Genomic DNA, 24387 nt, shown 5'->3' with positions numbered 1-24387 from the left:
ATGCATGTTTACTATTTACAATATTAACTATAACACTAAATATCTATATTATATTAATATGACCATACATAACATTTCAGTTCAGTTCAATCACTAAGTGGCACCTGACTCTTCGTGACCCCATGGACTGCAGCACGCCAGGCTTCCCCCTGTCCATCACCAACTCCCAGAGCTTGCTCAAACTTATGTCCATCAAGTCGATGATGCCATCCAACCAGCTCATCCTCCGTCATCCCCTTCTCCTCCTGCCTTCAATCTTTTCCAGCATCAAGGTCTTTTCAAATTAATCAGTTCTTCAAATCAGGTGGCCAAAGTATTGGAGTTTCAGCTTCAACATCAGTCCTTCCAATGAACACCCAGGACTGATCTCCTTTAGGATGGACTGGTTGGATCTCCCTGCAGTCCAAGGGACTCTCAAGAGTCTTCTCCAACACCACAGTTCAAGAGCATCAATTCTTCGCTGCTCAGCTTTCTTTATAGTCCAACTCTCACATCCATCCATGAATAGTAGAAAAACCATAGCTTTGACTAGATGAAATTAAGTATAAAACAAGGACCCAGTTAGACTTCAAACTGAACCTCATCATTACAACAAATGTGAGCTATGCCTCTGCTTAGCTGAAGTTCAGTAACATAAAAGGTAAAGATGGAAGAATGGAATGGAAGGAATGGAATTTAGACTCAAGGCCTATCAGTGGTCAGATGGCCTTAAAGGTCATGCAATCTGCTGTCCACCTCATTTAAGCATAAAAAAAAAAAAAAAAAAACAAGAGCCCAGAAGTCACCCAAATGTAAGAGCCAACCCCTGGGACAAGTGAAGTTGAGTCCAGAAACTACTATTCTTCATTTTCCCAGTTCAATGATTTCTCTGGTGCAAAAGCCTGTCTACTTTCCCATGAGCAGTTCCCAGGCCCCCAGAGATCCCAGCTTTGGGCTGCAAATTATTCCCAGACCACCAAGGAAGTCGCATGACCTTGGAGAGACATTTCCTCCAAGGTACTTATTTTTAGAACAGTTGGTTGGTTGACTTGTACAAAAAGAAAGAAGTGGTTTCGAATTCCTTCACTCCTTTTTGCTCACAGTGTATGAATGACCATTCTGATCCACTCAGTTTCCACTGAACGTCCTGGGCCCTGATTTGGGGGTTTATTCTGAAGTCTCTCCTAAAAGTAGCCAGAAGTAGCTGATCTTTGCTGACTTCTTCCAATTGCTTTAACACACCTTCTTGCCATACTTTCTTAAAGTCCTCTATGTGGGATATATTTGACAGACAGTGAAATGCAGCCCTATTTCTGACGATAATGCCTTTTAACAGTTGTCAAGACAGATTTTACAGAAGGCTACAGGAATTCTTAACTCCCAAACAGCTTTTTCATCTTTATGTAAAACTTTGGGGCCCCATGAATAGTTATCACTTTGAATTTTTTTCCTAAAAAATCACACACGCACTAAATTGTGACTTATGTTTCTAATGTTATTCTTTTTTAAGTATACACTGTCATATAAAAGTTCCCAAGTGAATCATCCCAAGACTTTTACCTCTGTGACCTAGAAACTCCAAACTGTAGGGAGACAGATGTGAAACTCCTGGACAGTGTTAGAAGCCTCACTGTCAAGTTCATGGATGAGGAAATAGACCTGTGACTTTGCCAGCCCTCCATGGGGGTAATTTTTCCAGAACTTATCCCTAGTAAGGTTTCCTCAACAAGAAGCTTAATTTGAGATGTAGAGTGACTTTTTTTTTTTTAACCATTCTGTGCTTTGGACCAAAAGAACAAATTGGTTACTCCAGCTCCCTAAAGAAATGTAACTGATCTATGAGCTAGATCTTCTTTCCCTTTCACCTTCGTCTCATATAACAGCAAAATGAATTCTACCCAGCGACTCACTCAGATTTAACTATCATCTCCTATGGAGAGCATTTAATTTTATTTACAGATTCATATAACACACCACTTACTCAAAGCTTCATCTGAAACCAGTTACTACTTCTAAACAGGAGCCAAACATTTGGGGATAATGGTTATCTCCCCTATGTGCAGAATGTTTTAGCATGAATGCTCTAATTCTGCTAGGGAGGGTGTTCACCTGAAGATGAATCCGTCTTTTTCTGCGAAGGCGGAGCTGGAAAACCCACAGGACTTTTCCTCATCCCTGAGTCTGACAATGAGGCTATTAACACTGTTAAACAGTTTCACATCTACCTGGGTACAGTTTGCAGTTTGTAGACACAGCTGTGAAAGTCTTATGATTACACATTAGTGCTATTATATGACACTATACACGTAAAAATTAAAAAAACAATCAGAAACACAAAGGTCACTGTTTCGTGAGTGTATCACTGAGGTGTTAATAATTATTTCAAGGCCAAGAATTCAAAGGCATTCAATAGCCGGAAAGAGTCTACTTTTAAACTCACTGGTCAGGAAGGTACCAAAAAGGAAGGAATGCCCTCCGAGTCAGGGGATGCAAACTTATTAAAGTAACTTTTGCAACATCTAACTCAGAGAGAGAAATGTTTTACTTACAGAAAATACAAATTATATTTTTAAGTAACTTTCCCAGACTTTCTACTGCTCCATGGAAAACAAATGTGGCTTCTTTACCAGTGACAACTGGTACATCAACTGAAACTGCCAGGAGGTAATTTATCTGCAACTCCTTGCATCAAACCTGGAGCTTAGATGGATGGTATCGGTGGTAGCAAAGGGAGACGATACTTTGCCATTCATGTGCAAAGAAAATCTCTATCACCAAAAGTAGCAAATGCTTTTTAAAATTTTTTGGCCATGCCGCATGGAATGTGGATTCTTAGTTACCTGACCAGGGGATAGAACGTGAGCCCCTTTTAACAGAAATGTAGAGTCTTAACCAGTGGACCATCAGGGAAGTGCCGAAAGTTGTGAATTTTTTAAAAATCAGTTAAAAGAAGGTTTTATAAACTGTATTTTAAAGAACAATATTTGCTATTTAGTTTAATAAATGTCGCTTATACTTTCTATGAGTCTAGCATTGCTTTGTACATATAACTTCTAAACTCAGTATGATTATTTCAGCAAGAAGTATACACAAGCATAATACAGTCTGATGTAGTTTCACGTGGTCTTTGTCTTCCTATTTATTCAAAGAATTGGCCAAAGAAATACAGGAATCCTACCCTCGCCCTGACAACCCCTTCTCCTTGTTGAAGACACCTCATACACGACAAAAATTTCTGATGATTCACATAAAAAAGGATGAAAATTGCTCTCAAGGAGGGTCATAGAGTTTTATAGTCAAGTCTGATCTGATGGTTTCTAAAAGAGGAGGCTATTTACTATATTTACATAGTTTACAAGTAAATATTAGCAATAAACAGGCATAAAGAAATTTATGTGTCATAATTGTTCAAAAGGGGTGGTAGTTAGCAATCCCAGAGCATGGTGTTCTGAGTGTTGACTGCTGTGGTAACATGCACAGCAATATTCAGAAACAGGCCACCAACTCACGAGGTATTTTAAGAAGAGACCAAGTATGCCTAGGTTTGTTTCTCTTACTTACTTTAAGAAAAGCAAAAGAAAATTGAGACCAAGTTCCAGCCTCTGCAAACTGCTCTGAACCTTTGGAGATTTAGAACTGTTTTTACAATAGAATCCTGCCTAGATGGATATTAAGTGATGGAAAATAATATAATATTTTAGTACCTAAAAGAATAACTGAGTACATGTGAGGGGACAGGTCATTAAATGTGAGTATTCAAGAAGTGATATAAAAGTAATTCATAAAACAGAGAATATAAAAGTGAGAAGGATACCTAGATTTAAGACACTATCATAACACCATTCACCAAATGAAATGAAGGAAGTAGGCAAGAAATGGGAAAATAATATCCATGGAGAAGCATCAAGGCATGGCAGGATTTATTTCCTGTAATAATGGAGATGCAGGTCACAGGGGGCAGTGGACGGGGATTATGCTAAACCTCAGTTCTCAGGCATGCCCATAGGGCAACACTGGTACTGATGAACCTATTTGCAGGGCAAGAATATAGACACATGGGCTTAGGACACACCAGGGGAAGGAGAGGATAGAACCAACTGATAGAGCAGCACTGATATATACACACGACCATGTGTAAACCACTCCAGTCCTCTTGCCTGGAAAATCCACGGACGGAGGAGCCTGGTGGGCTGTAGTCTATGGGGTCGCTAAGAGTCGGATACGACTGACTGACTTCACTTTCACTTTTCACTTTCATGCATTGGAGAAGGAAATGGCAACCCACTCCAGTGTTCTTGCCTGGAGAATCCCAGGAACGGGGGAGCCTGGTGGGCTGCCGTCTACGGGGCTGCACAGAGTCGGACACGACTGAAGCCACTTATGTAAAGCAGACAGCTACTGGGGACCCGCTCTGTCGCACAGGGAGCTCAGCACGGGGCTCTGTGATGACCTAGAGGCATGGGACATCCCAGAGGAGGGGATCTATGTACATTTATGGTTGATTCACGTTGTGTGGTAGAAATCAACACAACACTGAAAAGCAATTTTCCTCCCACCAAAAAAAAAAAAAAAAAGAATCACGTGTGTGACTTGGAAGAGTGCCTTCTAGCTAGAGGGTACAGCAATGAAAGAGTTTCAGAAAGAAGAGAACTTTGGCCCAAAAACAATATTACAGGGAAAGAGCTGTAGTTAGTGCAAGAAACATGGACACCCAGCGACAGAGGGATGGATCTTCAACGAATGGTGCCCCTCCTGTGCCCCACGCAGCTGTGGTGCTGGGGAGATCTCTCCTTCCTTCAATCAGGGCTTTGAGGGCCAAGAGGAAAATGCAGAAATGCCACATTGTCAGGCAAGAGGTACTTTCTCATCAGGGCAGAGTCAGAAGGAAGATACAAAGCAATGGCTTCAGCACAGAGAGGAGTTTGCCCATGGGGAGGAGGGTACATGGACACATGATCACAGAGCAGAGATGTGAGGCCACGGAAAGACCTGGGGAGCTGGTGAAGGAAAGAGCGAGCTCTGGCCGGGGAATCAGAGGGAGGAGGCGCTGTGCCTGCAGTAACAGGTAAAAGGAATCCGATGAGTGGGGAGGCAGGCACGCGTGTGCTTTAAGTAAATATCAGCTGGCAACTTCATTTGCTAGGCAATGGGGAACCAGGGAATTTGAGAAGGGAGACACAGGATCAGAACCTCATGAAGATCAACCTGGCAACCCAGGATAGAATGAACTGATGGAGGAAAGCATCGAGGAGAGAAGTCCATTTACAGGCAGCCTTCTAGGCAAAGGGAAAACTAGCTGGCAAGGGGAAGGAAAAGAGGTGTGTGCGCAGGCTCAGTTGCTTCAGTCCTGTCTGACTCTCCGTGACCCCATGGACCGCAGCCCACCAGGCTCCTCAGTCCACGGAATTCTCCAGGTAAGAATATCAGTGCGGGTTGCTGTGCCCTCCTTTAGGGGATCTTCCCAACCCAGGGATCGAACCCGCATTTCTTATGTCTAACCCACGTGAGCAGGCAGGTTCTTTACCACTTGGTAAAGTCCAAAGGAAAAGGGGTCCATGCTAAATTAGAAAATGCAGATTTCTAAAGATACAATTTGTATAAGAAGCACGGGCATGTTTCAAGTACTGACAGACAGCAGTGTTATCTGTTATGGCTGACAGCAGGTAAAAAGTCATCAAGGAGAGACAGATGCATTCCTTGTTACGCCACCTACATCCTCATGTTAACAGTCACCCCCGCCACCCACATGTGGGAACAGACACAATTTCACAGATCAAAGCAGATGCAGAAAGAACATATCAGGAAGATCAACTACAGATCTAACACATAACATAAGACACAGACCCTCACTAAACACTAAATGATTGAATATCAAGACTTCACTACTGTCTTCTCTAAAAAGTTCCTCTAGCAGAGGAAAGCGCAACTCAACCTCTGCACAGAGAAGGTAGCATTCCTTCATACACAATGTTGATACATTCATCCCTCTGGATTCAAAGCTTCCACATGCATGGATTCAACCAACAGCAGGTACAGAATCTGCGGCTGCAAAGGACTGACAGCCCAATACCATTTTAGCACACAAGGGACCTGGCACCCATGGGTGTTGGGATCCACGGGGGTCTTGGATACAGTCCCTCAGGGACACTGATGGAGGAGCATAGTATGCTTGGGTCTTTACCTGCATGACTGAAAAGATAATGCTCCGTTTCCATTATAACAGCACCCAGAATCCTGAATTTTTCTCGATTTACAAGGTGGGGTGTATAGTGCTAACCTTCTGTTGGTCTTGATCCACTTTGCTGCAGTTAATTGGAAGCTGAGGATCTTTTGCCGATGGGAGAACCCAATCCACCCACAACCCAGGTCTGTCTCTACCCTCAGAATCTTTCGGAAGCAAAGCAAGGTCATTTCAGCAGCGTTCAACATCAGAGCGTTTATACCTGTGTGTGTGGAAGTAGCTGGCATAAAGGTGAGAAGGAAGAGTCGCCATCATCCCTGGAGGTTTACTGCGGCAGGAGCCTTGGTTATTAACGGGCCACGGAGGACTCACTCCTCCATATTTTACATTTGGGAACCATGTTCATTAATCACCCGTGTGACCTACAGCACAAATACGATGCTGACAAATGTTCGCTTCATTGCAAAGGGTCATTCGGCTTGGGAGCAATTTGCCACCCACATAAAATTTATACTGTGTTTACGTTCTCTGAATAGTTTACAAGTTCATCGTTAAATCTCACAAAACAGCTGGCCCTCATTTCCCAACACCATCTCTCTCCATGGTAAGCACGGACACCTCGAGTTGCCGGTGGGTGGACAACTGAGTGAAGTCCCAACTATTCCTCTTGAGTTTATTTACCTTCCTCTTGCGGAAGGAATGCCGCACGTCTGTAAGCAGGAGTCGCTATTTACAAAAATGACTGAGCACACAGGATTGAAAGGAGGGCATCATTAGAATGCAGGAGACGCCCCCGTCCTCCTCAGAGCATCTCAGCAGGGCACAGGAGATTCTGGCAGGCTCCGCAGTCTCCTGGGCTCAGAGCAGGGAGCCCGGCGAAAAGCAGAAATTGGATTTCTCCGAGGCTGTAAATCCTGTATCTTTCTTAGGGCAGATAATCACTCACTACTGGTGCTAATAACTAGACCCTATCACAGTGTACAAAACTTAACATTTATTGAGTAGGAGAGTCCCCTGTGCTATACAGTAAGGTCCTGGTTGGTTATCTATTTTATATTTAATACTGTATGCATGTTAATCTCAAACTCCTCATTTATAGCCCCCCTTCCTCTTGGGGAACCATAAGCTTGTTTTCAAAATCTGCATGTCTGTTTCTGTTTTATAAACAAGTTCATTTGTATCATATTCTGTAATAACCTATATGAGTAAAGAATCTGAAAAAGAACGTATGTTTAATTGAGTAACTAAGTTATATACCTGAAACTAATACATTATTGTAAATCAACCATACCCCAATAAAATAAAAAATAACACAAATTAATAGCAATAAAAATAGCGAAAATATTTTAATATTTAGGGGATTGTTTTGAAAAGACACTTCTCCAGGTAATATAAAGAAATTCCATGAAACTCCATTTTCTAATTCAGACACACACTGAAATGACCATCAACTGGGTTTTTTAAAAATAAAAAATGCATGCATGCTCAGTAGCTCAGTTATGTCTAACTCTTCGGCAACCCCATGAACTGTAGCCCATCAGGCTCCTCTGTCCATGGGATTTTCCAAGCTAGAATACTGGAGTGGGCAGACATTTCCTTGAACCCATGAAACTCCATTCCTTAGTTTCGACATGCACTGAAATGACCATTAGTTGGATTTTTTAAAAAATAAAGAATAATCTGCTTATGGTTTTTACACAAGAAACTTCATGGGCTTTATAGATATAATACAGATGGAAATAAATAAATAAACCCAAGGGAGAGATCTTAAATGCAAAGGAAGTATCTACCTGGGAAGGTGGCAAAAATGATCCAGAAAATTAGTTTTGCCAACACCCATTAGGTAACAACGGCAGGGTTGGTGATGAGCGTGGGTGTGGTATGAGGCACAGGTGACTTCCCCAGTGTATCCGGAGTTCACAAGGAGCTGGAGGGCCCTCTGCGATCAGAAGTCACTGACAGATTAAACCTGGCTTTCCCTGGGCATGAGGAATGGAGTACGGTCCTGGTTGGCTGCTGATTGGAAGAACTAGACCAGGCCAAGTAAAAAAGCAGTAGTTCGGCGAATTCCTACAGACTGCTCTACATGGAGAAACTGGCCAACAGGTCAAGCTGCCTGGGGTACCTCCTTTGGTTCAGGTCATCCCCACCTCTGCCCCTGCATCTCTGAGCACTTTCATTAGAGCTGAGACACTGCAAAGTATTCAACCATCTCTGAAAGGATACATTTCCAATGCCAATCTTTGAAAAGCACAGACGTTTCTGCTTGCACATAAGCAAAATTCTGAAGAGACAAAGTGGCTATCTTCCTAAGAAACACGGTGACAGTAAGAAATGGAAGAATTTCTTTTCAATGTATTCTCTAAATACAACTCAAAAGGACACTGCATCTCTGAAAAGAGAGGATCATGGAAAGAGGCAGTCAAGAACAAGGGAAAAACAGAAAGGCCAGCCTACATAGTTAAGACAGTAACAAAGGCAGGGAATAGCAGTCCAAACTGTGGAAAAACTCATAACAGTCAAGGCAAAAGCTCAAGGACAGTTTCTCCAGTCTCAAGGGGAAGAGCAAAGAGATGAAGATTAGAAAGGAAAAGCTGAATGATCGTGAACCCAGGTACAGGATAGTCAACATGCATTATAGGAATAGCACACAGAGACCGGAGCAAACACAGAAAAAAGTCAGCAAAGGAAAAAGTAATTGAAAACTCATCTTCTTCACTGAGAAGAAGCTCTGAAAATGCACCATCTATTTACCAATTTTTAAAATACTATCCTAAAGATTTATTTCTGCCAGTGGACAGGCCAATCATCCAATGCTTATGTATTAATTAATAATGATAGACAACTATCCCAAGCATTATTTCAAGCAAAAATCACCTCCACCTCCTTATATAAAGAATGACAAGGGAAATTATATAACTCAGAAAAAAACTGCTTAGTGAATATGAAATCAAAACAAGTGGGAAAAGATGGATAATCAACATTTTAATGGTATCTGCTTAAAGCAGCTGGATAAAGCCATCTCAAAATACGCCTAGCTACAGTAATGGCTCAAAAATGTTTGAATCCACTGGCAAAATCTCACCCCAGCCTGAAGAGTACTTGTATTACCAGGGTTCATGTGGGGCTTCTTGACCTCACTTGTCTATGCACTGAAGTCTGACCAACATTCTGATGGGTTATTCATTAGTTGTGCTAATTTAATCAATCAACTTTCAGTCAAAACCTGCCTGCCCAGAAGCAATTCTGAACCCCACCACCATCCAAGCAACCGTTCACATATCTAACCTTTGATCTGTTACATGTCAATATTTGACATTCAGAGAGCAAGTTCGTGGCCAATATAACCATGTTGTTATGAAGCAATCAGTATAACCCCTTGTTCTGACAACTTATCCAGAGGACTTGAAAAATGGAATCGAAATGCAGATGTAGAGAACAAATGTGTCCACACAGGAGGGAAGGGGAGGGTGGGATAAACTGGGAAATTAGGTTTGACATCAAAGCACCATCGTGTGTAAAACAGGCAGCTAGTTGGCAGATGCTATATAGCACAGGGGGCCCAGCTTGATGCTCTGTGGTGACCTAGAGGGGTGGGATGGGGTAGTGGGGAGGAGGGAGTTCAGAAAGCGAGGGGGTATATGTACACATGTAGCTGATTTGCTTCACTGTACAGCAGAAACTAACATATTATGAAGCAATTATATTCCAATAAAAAACATAAAAAGGCACAATTAGATGGATATACACTGAAACATGTATAAACTGCCAAAAACACATTCTACAGTATTTCTGATTTCCATAAAACCACTAATAAAACTGATCAAACATTAAACCACAATGGAAATATTATACCTCTATCCTGTCTTCCAAGCAAACAATCAGACTTTGCATAGATTCCATTTCTCTGGCCATACTGCCCCTAATCCTTTAGAAATTCTGCACTATTCTGTCTACACAAGGTCTGAGTACTAGGGGAAAAAATTTATACTACACATGATAACGATTTGGAATATAGATTGGTTGATAGATACAGGTGTGTGAAAGGTAGGCCATGCAAACAAAGCAGCTATTAGAGGCAAATCAATGTTACACTATATAGTAGCTCAAGCCCTAGGAAGTATCATGATACCCATTTTACAGATGAGGAAACCGTGGCACACTGATTTCCTCCAAGTCACACAGAGAGTAAATGTTCAAAATGAGAGTAGATCTTGAAAGCTCACACTTTTTGTCACCTCTACTCCAAAAATAATGAAAACAAAATGAAACAAGCATAATTTCATGGAGCTGAAACATGAATAAAAATACACCAAGAAAAAGAAGACTGTTGTTTAGTTGCTAAGTCATATCCAATCTCTTGTGACCTCATGGACTGTAGCCCACCAGGCTTCTCCATCCGTGGGATTCCCCAGGCAAGAATAATGGAGTAGGTTGCCATTTCCTTCTCCAGGGGATCTTCCCGACCCAGGGATCAAACCCAGGTCTCCTGCACTGGAGACCCCTGAGCCACCAAGGAAGCCTCAAGAACAGGAATACCAATTTTCAATTACATTGCCCCAGAGACAAGAAATGCAGCTCACATTTTTCTGCATGAAAGACATGATTTCCCACAGTTTTTGTCACAATAATATTGATTTGAATTTATAAAACTACTTCTCCAACACACTTTGCCTGAAATTAGGACTTATAACAGATGGTGACATATGTTATGAACTTTTAATCCAAAATATTAGATTTCTTCTACCCTGGGCCTTTGGGAAGAATCCTGGCAACAAAAACAGAAACCAGTGTATGAGGATAGAGAGAAATTTGGTGAAAATTTGAAAGAAAAGTGAGAGAAGAAATGTGCAGATTTATCATCCTATTTCATTGTAATCAAAGAGATTTTTAGAATTGATAAACATAAAATACTTTTAACACTATACTAAGGCATTTCACCTACTAAAACTCCCTCTGGCTGTTGTCGCCTATGGTTCACATACATATTCAATATTTTGAGACATAGACAAACTTTGAGGTGATGAAGCTGCTGCTAACCACCTACGTCTTTTATGGGACATATAACGAATTAAAGTTGATATCAAACTCTGCCACCAAAGGACAAAATGGGGTGTCTCACAGTGAGATTTGGAGTTTCTAGGCTGACCAAAGGACGTGTCGTGAATCACCAGTCACTGCCATCGAAGCTCGACATGTGTATGCCTGTACACACACAGACATACACACACTGAACCCAGAGGTGCTGGACCTCTGCCGATACCAGCCCGATAAGTTACAGGTTACAAATTCAATTTGGCTAGTGAGTCATTTTCTCCCTGACCCTTGAGAGGCAGTTTAGCTTCTTAGGACATGATCACTGCTGTGCTTGAGTTAGGCAACAGGTTCTTATGAAAAGTCCTTCCCTAGAGACTCGCTACATCATCTGAAGAAACAATTTGTTCTTAGCTTTTCACTCTGGCAGTCCTTTTGCACTGTGCTGTCTTTATTTTCCCAAGGTGTCTTTTAAAAAAATTCATGTTTGGTGTTTCCCTGGTGGCTCAGTGGTAAAGAATCCCTCTGCCAATGCAGGAGACACCGGTTCGATCCCTGATCCAAGATCTCACACGCCAGGGAGCAACTAAGGTGTAGTGAACCACAACTACTGAGCCTTTGCTCTAGAGTCTGGGAGCCAAAACTACTGAGCCTATGAGTCCAGAAACCCGTGGTTCACAAGAGAGGCCACTGCAATCAGAAGCCTGCCCACCGCAACTAGAGAGTAGGCGCCTCTTGCTGCAACTACGGAAAGAAAATTCCACGCAGCAACGAAGATCCAGACCAGCCAAAATTAAAAAAAAAAAAAAAAATTCACAACCCTATCAGAGGAAACCTATCTATTACGATGACTAAGAAAAGATTTTATTCTTTAAATGCCAGCTGGTAATGAGCAAGGTCTTTTTAACGTTAAGAGACAAGATTTGGGGTTCTCAGTGGTAAACATGAGCACCATTCAAACCACAATTATGCTCAATCAACTGAATTAGACAAACACATACTCCATCAGTAAGCAAAAAAAAAAAAAAAGAACAACAAATTACAAATTGATTAAAAATCCGTAGTAGGCATAAAAATCATACCAGCAGACCTACGAAAAAATGAAACGCTTTGGGTTGTTAAGGCGTGTACTTTCCCCAGAGTTATAAATAAAACGTATGTGGAAGATGGTAAATTTACATTTAACAAACTTTTCAGGCTCTGCAGTCACTTGGTAAGAGATTTCTGATCCAAGCTACAATGAAAAAACAACTGGATTTACATAAACCAATAATAACTGTCACATAGGAGATTTTCAAATATATCCACCTGGAGGAGGGTTCCCAGGTGGCTCACTGCTAAAGAATTTGCTGCCAATGCAGGAGACAAGGGTTCGATCCCGGTGGGGAAGATCTCCTGGAGAAGAGCATGGCAACCCACTCCAGTATTCTTGCCTGGAGAATCCCATGGATAGAGGAGCCTGGCGGGCTACAGTCCATGGGGCTGCAAACAGTCAGAGATGACTAAGTGAGCGCATACACACACACACCTGAAGAGGCAATGTTGTAAAACTAAAACCTCAAAATTGAGTATGTTTTAGCTGAGTTTTTGCTATTTTTTTCCCTCTAACTTCCCTGAGGAAAATATTTCTGAAATCAATATTTTGGGAAACTTTCCAATATAGAGGAAACTCTTTAACACTATGTTTCACAGCAAAATTCAGAATTCAACTCCCTCCCACTGAGGGAAGTTGGATTCCTTAAGTCCAAAAGAGGCCTGGCTATAAGCTTTTTCAACCTAACAAGAGCCAGCATAAAGATCTAAAACACAAAGTTGCAGCCAGGGACTTGGGCACTAACATCACACCTCCTGATCCCATCTTGAAATGCCTACATATTTCCTGACTGTCAGGTACATGTTAACATGAAGGACGGCAACCAGAGAATCTTAGGACACACGCATCTTCACACTTTCATGATTGCTTTAAATGTCTCCTGTGGATTAATTGAAGAAGTAGTGTTTGGTTTGATGCTATGTCTGACTTTAAAGATTTGTATCTGGCAAGGAGGTTACTCAATAATGATTCCCTGTAATAAACGCTAGGGGCTGCATTCAGATTCCAACTTCAGGACAAAATACTCCCAGCTGGAAGCATTGGTGGCTGACAGCTTTCAGATGAGCCCTTCTCTCCCAACAACTGTTCTAAGGCCAGAGCTCCTCAAACTTGCTAACTTCTGAGAGTCCTTCATGACAGTCTTAAAGAGACACCCAACCTACTGTTTACAACTTGGTAAGTATTCAAGTCCTAACCACTTAGCAGCCATCGGGCACTCTAATTTCAAGCCCTGGGCAAGTGGACACCACCACTCCTTTTCTGCTTGGCATTGGTTTTTATATGGTACTTGCTTTTTTTCATACCAATTGCTGAAAATCTGGATTTGAAAGGAAAAAAAAGCAACACAGTGTGGAAACTGGGAATTATCTCGACCTGGTAGTGCAAGCAGAGTCCCTGTGAATACACTGGGTAACTGCAGGCACTTAGGTGCAGATGTTGGAGACCAGCCCTGGGTTAATTTCTCACTCAGTCTTCCTGCCTTTCGCCACTGCGGCCGCAGCCATGAGTATGCTCAGGCTTCAGAAGAGGCTTGCCTCCAGTGTCCTTCACTGTGGCAAAAAGAAGGTCTGGTTGGACCCCAATGAGACCAATGAAATCGCCAATGCCAACTCCTGCCAGCAGATCCGGAAGCTGATCAGAGATGGGCTGATCATCTGGAAGCCTGTGACTGTCCATTCCCAGGCTCAATGCAGGAAAAACACCTTGGCTCGCCAGAAGGGCAGGCATATGGGTATAGGTAAGCGAAAGGGTACTGCCAATGCTCAAATGCCCGAGAAGGTAACCTGGATGAGGAGGATGAGAATTCTGTGCCGGCTGCTCAGACGATACCGTGAATCTAAGAAGATTGACCACCACATGTATCATAGCCTGTACCTGAAGGTGAAGGGTAATGTGTTCAAAAACAAGCGGATTCTCATGGAACATATCCACAAGCTGAAGGCAGACAAGGCTCGCAAGAAGCTTCTGGCGGACCAGGCTGAGGCCCGCAGGTCTAAGACCAAGGAAGCCCGCAAGTGCCGTGAAGAGCGGCTCCAGGCCAAGAAGGAGGAAATCACCAAGAATCTGTCCAAGGAGGAAGAGACCAAGAAATAAAGTTCTCCCCCTCTTCTCTGTACATAGTGGCCTCGGCAATTGCATAGATCACTCATTCAATAAAAGACAAGCCTTAAAAAAAAAAAGTCTTCCTCATTCAAAGTAAGCCCCGTCATCCCCACAGGCAGGCCAGATCTGGGGACTGTTAGCAGAAGATGGCCATGGGGGTGTATTTAAAGTCATAGGCACTGGTTTCCATTTGGGACAATTCTAATGGCCGATTCCACTCTGAGCCCATGGAATCTCTGCAACCTCTGTCGCAGCTACAGTGTCCTTCAATTTCACCCTCCTCCAATCCAGCTCCCCCCACTCACCCCACAGCATCCTCAGTACCTGCATCCCAGGGAATCCAGTCTATGAGAGACACTTATAAGGAAAAATGTTTCAAGTGGAAGCAAAGATCACATTCCTCAGCAGGACAACTGAAATTATACTTTAAGCAACACTTTATTTTTTAAAAACATCATTTTCAGTTTTGTTTGGGGCTGTACAAATACTCAGCAATTCAACATCACTTCTTTGCTGAGAATCCAACAATTCCAAGAACAGCAGAGCCATAACTCCTCTCCACCACTGCTGTGAGTTCTGGACTTTTAATTCAGTGGTGGGTAGACTGACCATATACTAAACCTAGCCATGGCCACACTGAACAATGCAGCTGAAAAGAGCTTTCATCTTTATCTAAGTCAAAGAGGAAGACAAGAAAGCTTGCAAAAAGCTATCCTTAGAGTTGCAACTCATTTTAAGCATATTCAGGCAAAGGGAAATCCCATGGGGGCAGAAACCTGTCTATCTATCTCAAAGCCTAGAGAAGCACCTAGAAAATTAGGGGCATCCAATACATGTATTGGAGAAGGCAACGGCACCCCACTCCAGTACTCTTGCCTGGAAAATTCCATGGATGGAGGAGCCTGGTAGGCTGCCGTCCATAGGATCGCGAAGAGTCAGACACAACTGAGCGAATTCACTTTCACTTTTCACTTTTATGCATTGGAGAAGGAAATGGCAACCCATTCCAGTGTTCTTGCCTGGAGAATCCCAGGACGGGGGAACCTGGTGGGCTACCGTCAATGGGGTCGCACAGAGTCGGACACGACTGAAGTGACTTAGCAGCAGCAATACATGTATTTAAATGAGAGAATCTGAAACCCAGCTCTCGCACCCTCTTTAGGATCAGTGACTTTCCTATAAGTACAGTTCAGAATTCATGACTCTCTTAAAACACCAGGGGTATCTCTACTATATATAAAATAGTAAATCAATAAAAAGCTACTGTAGAGCACAGGGAACTCTACTCAGTACTCTGTAATAACCAATATGGGAAAGGAACCTGAAAAAGCATATGTATGTGTACAAATGAATCACTTTGCTATACACTTGAAACTAACAACACTGTAAATCGACTATACTACAATATAAAATTTAAACGAGATCACTGGTGTTTATTATGACATTTGTGTATTTTACAAACAAAGCTCACCCAAACAGATGTGTACTACTGATGAGAAATGGCAGGAGGCCATCCTCAGCGACACAGTAGTATCTCCACAATGTACCTTAGGGGCACATTTCGATGTTAAAAGTTAAAGAAATAAATAGTGTTTTTTTTTTTTTATTGCAGTCACAAGTACAGTACCATAAGTTGGCAACTGCAAGAAATGACTGCCTATAAATTTACTGTATGTTATGAGCCACTGTTTTAAATGGCCATGAAGCAGGTGTCTGCTGGAGACTTGTACAAAGCTAAGAGGTTCATAAAAATATAAATGAACAGTGCAGCTCTGTCTTAGATCTTATAATTTAAGATCTGACAGGACACAGGTTTTATTTTTAATTTGAAGAATATACTAAATCACACCAACCACTCCCCTAAGGACAATTACACAGTCTATCAATGGATCATAATAATGAATTAAGTACAATAGTCTGTTATATTATTATTGCTGTTGTTGCTATTAAGGTTATTCATAAGAAAAAGGCAAAAAGGAACTCAACATAGCCAGAACCAGAATCAGCAAATTCATAAAGTTTCTGTGTGTGTGCTCAATCCCTTCAGTCGTGTCCAACTCTGTGACCTCATGGACTATAGCCCGCCGGGCTCCTCTGTCCATGGATTCCCCAGGCAAGAATACCAGAGTGGGTTGCTGTGCCCTCCTCCAAGGGATCTTCCAGACCTAAGAATCAAACCCAAGGCTCAGGCTGGTTCTTTACCACTAGCATCAACTGGGAAACCAGTTTTATTTTAATGCATGACCCCTAATACCTCGACACTTCCCATCTAGACGTGGGTCTATGCCCCTGCTTTTTAATTTAGGTGGGCTTCTGATGGCTTCCATCCACACTGACAGAAGTGATTTCTGAGATTAGGTCACGAGAGCCTATCTTCTGTCTGTTACCTTGGAACATTCACTCTCCAGATGCCCTGCGTAGGATGCTACCTTTCAGCATCTAGCTACTTCCCTGGCAGGCCAGTGGTTAAAATTCCATGCTTCCAAAGCTGGGTGTGCAGGTTCAATCCCTGGTGAGGGAACTAAGATCCCACATGCCACGTGCTATGGACAAAAATAAATAAGTAAATAAAAATAAAAATTTATTGTGAGTCAAAAAAAAAAAAAAATCTAGCTGCCATGCTGTGGGAAACTCAAATACTCAATACATAAATACATAAACACCAAGTACCAAGTGATTCCAGTCCTAACCAGTCCCTTCATTTCCAGGCATTCAAGCCTTCCCTGCCAAAGCCCCAGACATCTTTCAGTGGAGGACAAGCCACCCTATTAACCCTACTGAATTCCCGACCCACAGAATCCAGAGCATAATAAAACGGTAGTGGTCTTAAGTCACTCAATTCGGTGAAGTTCATTATACAATAAGAGGAACTGACATAGCTCTTTCTATATCTCACTACTGGAGTATGGTCTAACAAACATTAGCTCTAAGATGTTGAAATTTCTGTACTTTTATCTAACTCTTTGGCCAGCTTCCCATGTGGTCTAGTGTCTTTTAATATTTCTCCCTTCAAGTCTTCAGTGTATTTATGATCTGTTTTACAACAGTTCTTGCCAACAAAGGAATGCATTTCAATTGAATGTTGTAATCTTTGGAGCACATTATTTTGGCCATTTGTACCAAGGAAAAAGAAATAAACTGTTCATCCAATGGTATATGGCGAACTATCTTCTGGTCTCAAGAAACCTGAAATAAGCTTCTGAGCATTTATCATCCAAAACAGCGAAATTTTTTAAGTTACTGGAGGAAAGCTTAATTTTTAAACATCCTGAAGGAAAAAAATGAGGTCCGTCCTAATGTTCTGGAGGTTTATTATTTAAATATATATAGTCAGAAATACATCATTAACCCTCATATATCACCCAATTTTAATAATTATCACCACATGGTCCAACTTTCTTCATTTATATCCCTATAAACTTCCCCTACATTTCCAGAGTATTTTGATGCCAGTCCCAGACATCATATTTCCAGAAGCCTTTCTATAATGTATCTCTAACAGAGGTTAGTGAAGTACATTCTACAGGTCAAATCCTGCCTGCTACCTGTTATTACAAATAAATTTTTATTGGAACACAGCCACTACATATTAATTTTATCTAATTAATGGGGTGTCTTTGGTTGCTCTCATTAACAAAGTAGTTATGGTAGTGAATTTGTGGCCTAAACCCTATGGCAAAGCCTAAAATTTTTAATATCTAGCCCTTTTTCAGAAAATGCAGGTCAATCCTTCTCTAAAGGATACAGAATCTTTAAAAAAATCAAAAATAATGGAACATGAATGAACCTAGAGATTGTCATACTCAATAAAGTCAAAGACAAATATCATATGATAGCGCTTATATGTGGAATCTAAAAAAAAACAGTACAAATTAATTCATCTGCAAAATAAAAATAAAATTACAGATGTAGAAACAAACATGGTTACCAAGGTGAAAGGGTGGAGAGATAACTTGGGAGACTGGGATTGACATATATATAAAATAGATCACTGATAACCTGCTATAAAGCACAGGGAACTCTACTCACTACTCTGTAATGACCTATATGGGGAAAGAATCTGAAAGAGAGTAGATGTATGTATATGCATAACTGATTCACTTTGCTGTACACTGGAACACACATTGTGAATCAACTATACTCCAATACATTTTTTTAAAAAAAGATGTAACACTAAATGCCTTACTAGTTATTACACCTCCACACTTAAATATACTGTATGATATGATAAGGTATCACACTAGCTTCGTACTATGAAGGTCCATCTAGTCAAAGCTATGGTTTTTCCAGGAGTCCGGTATGGATGTGAGTGTTGGACTATAAAGAAGGCTGAGCGCCAAAAAATTGATGCTTTTGAACTGTGGTGTTGGAGAAGACTCTTGAGAGTCCCTTGGACTGCAAGGAGATCCAATGAGTCCATCCTAAAGGAAATCAGTCCTGAATATTCATTGGAAGGACTGATGCTGAAGCTCCAATACTTTGGTCACCTGATGTGAAGAACTGACTCATTTGAAAAGACCCTGCTGCTGGAAAAGATTGAAGGCAAGAGGAGGAGACAGCAGAGGATGAGATGGTTGGATGGCATCACTGACTCGATGGACATGAATGTGAGCCAGCTCTGGGAGTTGGTGATGGACAGGGAAGCCTGGCGTACTGAGTCCATGGGGTCACAAAGAGTTGGACATGACGGAGCAACTGAACTGAATTGATGATTAGGTAGCAGTCATACCACAAAAGGGGTGGAATTATTATTAACTGTGGTCAAAATAACATCACTATAAAATGATTTGACTTTCTGTCAAATCTGGTATGAATGTTATTGTTTTCCCTCCCAACCTGGATGACGGGGAATCTGTGCTCAGATCTGGGGAAGTACAGCTCTGCCATTTTCTTCTGGTTTCATCTGAACTTGTCTTATTAGGACTGTTTATATTTGTTCACAGGAATATTTACAAGCTATCTTCCCATTTCAGGCAGATGAGTGAAAACCAGACCATTACTTACCATCATGGCAAGCCCTCTGGACTGTGTCATCCCCCCCCTCTTCCATGCTATCTCCTCCGTTTCAGGATGGCCCTGCCTATAGGCTGAGTGGGCAAAAGAATCAATTTGCAGTTTATATATTTAAAAAGCTTAATAATTAAGATTAATTTCTAGATTCAAAGTAGATATTTAATGAAGCTTTCTTGGTACAACCATAGGGATAATCACTATATAGTATTCTCTTTGTTTTTCTCTATATTGGCAACATTTCACCAAAAAAGATATTCTGTACCCAAGAGATTATACTGCAAGCTCCACTTCAAAGGCTTGCGGAGGAATTTTATCACTCTACTCATTTGCACTTATGCCATCTGCAGTGCTGAGCAAATAGATCAATGAATTGATAAGCTACAGGTCATGCTGTAAATCTGGTCTGTATATCCTGTGGCTGAATATAAACGAGCCCATGTTTTTACTCTCCAAAATGTCACCAGATCTTAGAGATCACAAGACCTGCTTTGATTATGTTTGTTCCTGGACCAAATAAAGGACAAGCCACATAAGCTTCATCACAAAAAAATAAAACACAGCTTTTTTCCAGGAAATGTATTAAAAAGAATACTGGTATTAATTAAAACCAAAAAAAAAAAACCCCACATGTGAACATCATTTTCAGGTAAATTTCTGTCAATTTTTTGTCACTTCAGAGTTTGCATCCAGTTCAGAGGGAAAGAATATTAATATTTCTTATTTGTCAAATAAGACAGTTACAGGCTAGAGAATTAGGTGACAGCACCAAGGCTAACAGGCTAAGGATGTATTCGGTTTGTATTCTCACATCCAACTATCCGGTGATCAAGGCTTAACATTCAAATGCTCTTTTAAAGCCTAAATATACCCATCCTTTTCGGATACAAAACCACAGACAGGGAGTTCCATCACCACCACGTTGAATGAAAAAGTCCACTATTCATAACAAAGAAGAATACCAATTTATTAGGTATCTATGACATGTCAACAAACTTACAGAAATAAGCTATCTTATTGCCACTCATGGCAATGCCCTCTCTGAAGTACTGGCTTCAGGGAGGAATGATTTGTCCTACCGAATGGAATTATTAGAAGAATAGCCAGTGGTGGTCATCTTTGAAATGGGCTTTGAAGACTACGTAGGAGTTCAACAGCCTGATAGAGAAGTCAGGCAGATGGATGTCTTGGTAAATAGTCATATGCAAAGGTACAGAGCTGTGAAAAGCTCAGGGTACATTTTTGTGAAGAGCAAGGTAGACAATGGACAGTGGTGAGGCCTGAAGTTAGAAAAGTAAGTTGAGGGACTTCCCTGGTGGTGCAGTGGTTAAGACTCCATGCTTTTACTGCAGGGCAGCAGGGGGCATGAGTTAAATCCCTGGTCAGGGAACTACGGTCCCACATGCCAGCAGTGTGGCCAAAAAGAGAATTGGCTTAAAAAATTCTCTATTGAAGAGTAGACTGAGGCCAAACTACCGCATTAAGGAGTCTGTACTTTATCATAAAGGCAAAAAAAGAACTGCTGTCAACTTGGTAAGAATAATAAAAATGAGGGTTGAAGAAACAGATTTCTGATACTGAAAGATTCATTTGACTACGGGGTATGAGACGGTAGCCAAATCTTGCCCTAGGACCTAATATTCAGGATTCCAACTTGAATTTATGAATTGATTGTTTTGCTGTAAATCTATAAGTCACTTTGGCAAACAACTCAGTTATTTCAAGAATTTTGCTAAGAAGGGAAATTTCCAGGACAAGAAATCTTGGTATGAAGGGGACCCTGGGTATGGAGCTGGGACACAAAGCAATGGTCATTCCAATCCCAGAAACTAGCCCACCCTTTCTTTCCAATGAAGCCCTTCTTAATCCTTTCAGTGCAGTCTTATCCGCTCTGATTTGTGAAAATCTATTACTCACTGAATACAACGCTTTCCAATTCAACTGGGCTTGGAAAGACTTTTTAAAACTGGTATGGTTCTGTTCAACAGTTGAATAAGCTTTTAAATCATTGCACGTTGAACCTAACATAAAAGGCCAAATATTTAAGAAGGCAGGGCTGTCTGTTGGGCAAATATTTACACAAATCTTTAAAACATTCAATATTTATTGAGCCGACCATATTGTCACTTCCAAGACTTTAGTCAATATAAATACATGCTAACTGGAAACAGGGAGAAGAAATGACTCCAGAAGAGAAGAAACTCTTCCTGTGGTTACCCTTCTGGTTTTTAGTTCCCTGAAGTGGAACAGATTACAACAGAAGAACGTATTAATTTTTAAAAGTTTCATTACAATTTCTTGTTCATTGCACCAAAACCAAAGAACCCTTCAGTGCCTCTTAAAAATTCAGGGTACAAGGATGCAGCTTTAATCCTGTCCACTGGCTACAAGCATCCCCTGACATCATAAAGAAGATCTGGAGTTTCAATGCTGTATCTTGGACGGATTATTTGTATGGGTCGATAAAAAGAGATCAAGAAGCCCAGGCAGCTACTATAAACCCACTTCTATTTCTGCTAACACTGGCTTTATTTAGTCACATCAGACATACTCTTGCTAGGATATATTTGGCTTCAAACACTGAGAAGCAGCTGAATAGCTTAATTAAACACAACCTCCTTTCCAAAACTACTCGAACAATGAAACTTCTAAACATTCCCTATTATCAAGCTCGAGAAAACAAAGTAACACTTAAGACTGTCCTCATCAGTTAAGGAAATATGCCTGAAAGCCACTTTTTCCCTTCCATCATGAAAGCAACAGTCCAGATTTTGCACCAGCAATGAGCTTCCATTAAACACACACACACAGGCATCACTGTTAAGCCAGGTTATATTTCCCTTAAAAGGAAGAGCTCACAGATCGGTGGAGAGCCCTCCACACTGAGGAATAGCTCTGGCTGGCTCTGGCATAATAAACTGCTGTTTACCTTTTGGATTCTATTTACGCCACATGCACATTGTTCATCATTATTAAATGATCCTTTTTTATCTTTCTATGACAGTTACATATTTTAACAGGTGACAGTTTGCCTTTATAAGCAGCAAAACACTGGTTTATTAGTATGCTTGTATGGCATAAAATACAGCTCATTTTTTTACTGAAATAACTGGAGGAAAGAAACATCAATTGTGCAGAGGTCTGAATAGCTCAATGGGTAGAGAAGGTCCTAGCCATAAATTAAGGTAGGTTTGTTTTATTTATGAGCCTTAGGTATTCCTTCACAGTGGCTACTGTGCATGAATTTTAAGTTGCCTTTTGATGAAGGCAAGTCTCTCTAAGGTAACATCATAAACTCTCACATGGTTTCATAATTAAATCACTTTTCTGCAGTAAAGCTAGGGAAGAGTGGGACTCTACTACTCAGAAGATCCCTCCTGTCTCCAGAAGTCAGCAGTGCAGGCTGCCTTAATAAAAGGAAAAAAAGTCATCATAATACCCTTGAGTCACTGAAACGGCAAATGTATCCTTCATTGGCTTTAAACTTCAGTAAACTCCAATCCTGGAGAAGGGAATGGCAACCCACTCCAGTATTCTTGCTGGAGAATCCCATGGTCAGAGGAGCCTGGCAGGCTACAGCCCACAGGGTCACCAAGAGTCAGACATGACTGAAGCGACTTAGCACGCATGCACAGACTCCAGCCCAACTCAACCTGGAAAGAGCCAGCAGTGTCCTGGATGTCTTTCTTAGAACAAAGTCTGTGACAATTCTAGGGCCTGCTGGTTAATGCTGTAATCCCTGGGGTCCCCAACAGAGGACCCCATTTCTGGCACACAGCACTGAAGAATCATACCTGCCAGGAATGCCTTAGGACATTGTTGATGTTTACATTTAATATTAAACATAAGTAAAATCCTGCCTGCAGATAGTACTCTGCTGTGATCTGGGGAGGAGGTAAAGAGACACAGAATGCCCTCATCCAGGACTTCCGACGAAGCTGGAGTTAGTAGATCATTTCTATAGTGGTTCGTAGTAAGCACCTCATTGGGTAAAATATGGCCCTTTTGAATGATGGACCGCTCCAGAGGTGTCTGCCGTGCGCAGGGGTGGCGCAGTGCTAAGATAATGGCCCTGGCTGGTAGCTCTGTTATTTGTTTCTTACCTGACAGGTCAACTGCTCTCTCTGCATCTTCGAGGAGACATTAACTATAGCTGTCACGCCGAAGGCAAAACTCACTCAGGAATAACACAGTGAAGTTCCTGATGGTTATGATTTCATCCTCAGGGGTCTGAGATTTGGCAAATCCATGTCAAAGAAGGAGGCCACCATTTTCTCAATTAAAATATGGAAGGCAAGGACTTCCATGGTGGTGGTAGTGGTTAGGATTTTGCAGGGGGCGTGGGTTCGACCCCTGGTCTGGGAGCTATGACACCACACGCCTCAGGGCCAAAAAAAATAAACCAAAAAACCAGAAACAATACTGTAACAAATTCAATAAAGACTTTAAAAATGGTCCATATGCAAAAATATTAAAAAATAAAATATGGAGGGCTGAAGACTTCCTTGGCAGCCCACTGGTTGGGACTCCACACTTTCACTTCCAGGGTGCAGGCTTGATTCCTGGTTGGGAACTAAGATCCAACGAAGGCCAAATATGGAGGGCTACCACTTAGGCAGATCTTAGCATGTGCTTTGGGGAAAATGGTAAGGATTGTTTCTTCCCCAGTAAGTTAAAAAGGAAAAGAATAAAATCCCAGCCACAGAGAAAGCCATCCCACTCTGCAGATCTGCAGCCATCTCTGCCCTCTCCTTCTCTTTACCTCGGCCACCTCTTTTACACAGAGGCCTGGAGGATATGTCTTATACATGTTTTCATTATAGCACTTAAAAAAAAAAGATCAGTCGGCTTTTTGCACTCTTCTCTCTCGCTAAAGTTGCTTCTGCCCTTTGAAAATATGAAAGCCCTTGAGTGATTTTATATTTTCAAAGGGTAAAAGTGCTAAAGAGCACTTCTCTATTTCAGAGAGGAGGGAAAAAAGTAAATC

The 24387-nt window shown here is 41.4% G+C and overlaps 2 protein-coding genes across 2 annotated transcripts in view; one reads left to right on the top strand and one right to left on the bottom strand.

Moving 5' to 3' along the window:
- Nucleotides 1-24387, bottom strand: part of UNC5D (unc-5 netrin receptor D) — a 647189-nt gene that overhangs the window by 600291 nt on the left and 22511 nt on the right. The window lies entirely within an intron of this gene.
- LOC138431158 (large ribosomal subunit protein eL19-like) lies at nucleotides 13780-14467 on the top strand. Its single transcript, XM_069573381.1, has one exon. The coding sequence runs from the start codon at nucleotides 13791-13793 to the stop codon at nucleotides 14379-14381; it is 591 nt and encodes a 196-aa protein (XP_069429482.1). The 5' UTR covers nucleotides 13780-13790; the 3' UTR covers nucleotides 14382-14467.

This window comes from Ovis canadensis, chromosome 26 (assembly GCF_042477335.2).
Source record: "Ovis canadensis isolate MfBH-ARS-UI-01 breed Bighorn chromosome 26, ARS-UI_OviCan_v2, whole genome shotgun sequence".
Lineage (NCBI taxonomy): Eukaryota > Metazoa > Chordata > Mammalia > Artiodactyla > Bovidae > Ovis > Ovis canadensis.
This window is presented reverse-complemented; position numbering and strand designations above follow the sequence as displayed.

Coding starts and splice junctions, on each gene's coding strand:
- LOC138431158 (XM_069573381.1), top strand. CDS start 13,791: ATGAGTATGCTCAGGCTTCAGAAGAGGCTTGCCTCCAGTGTCCTTCAC.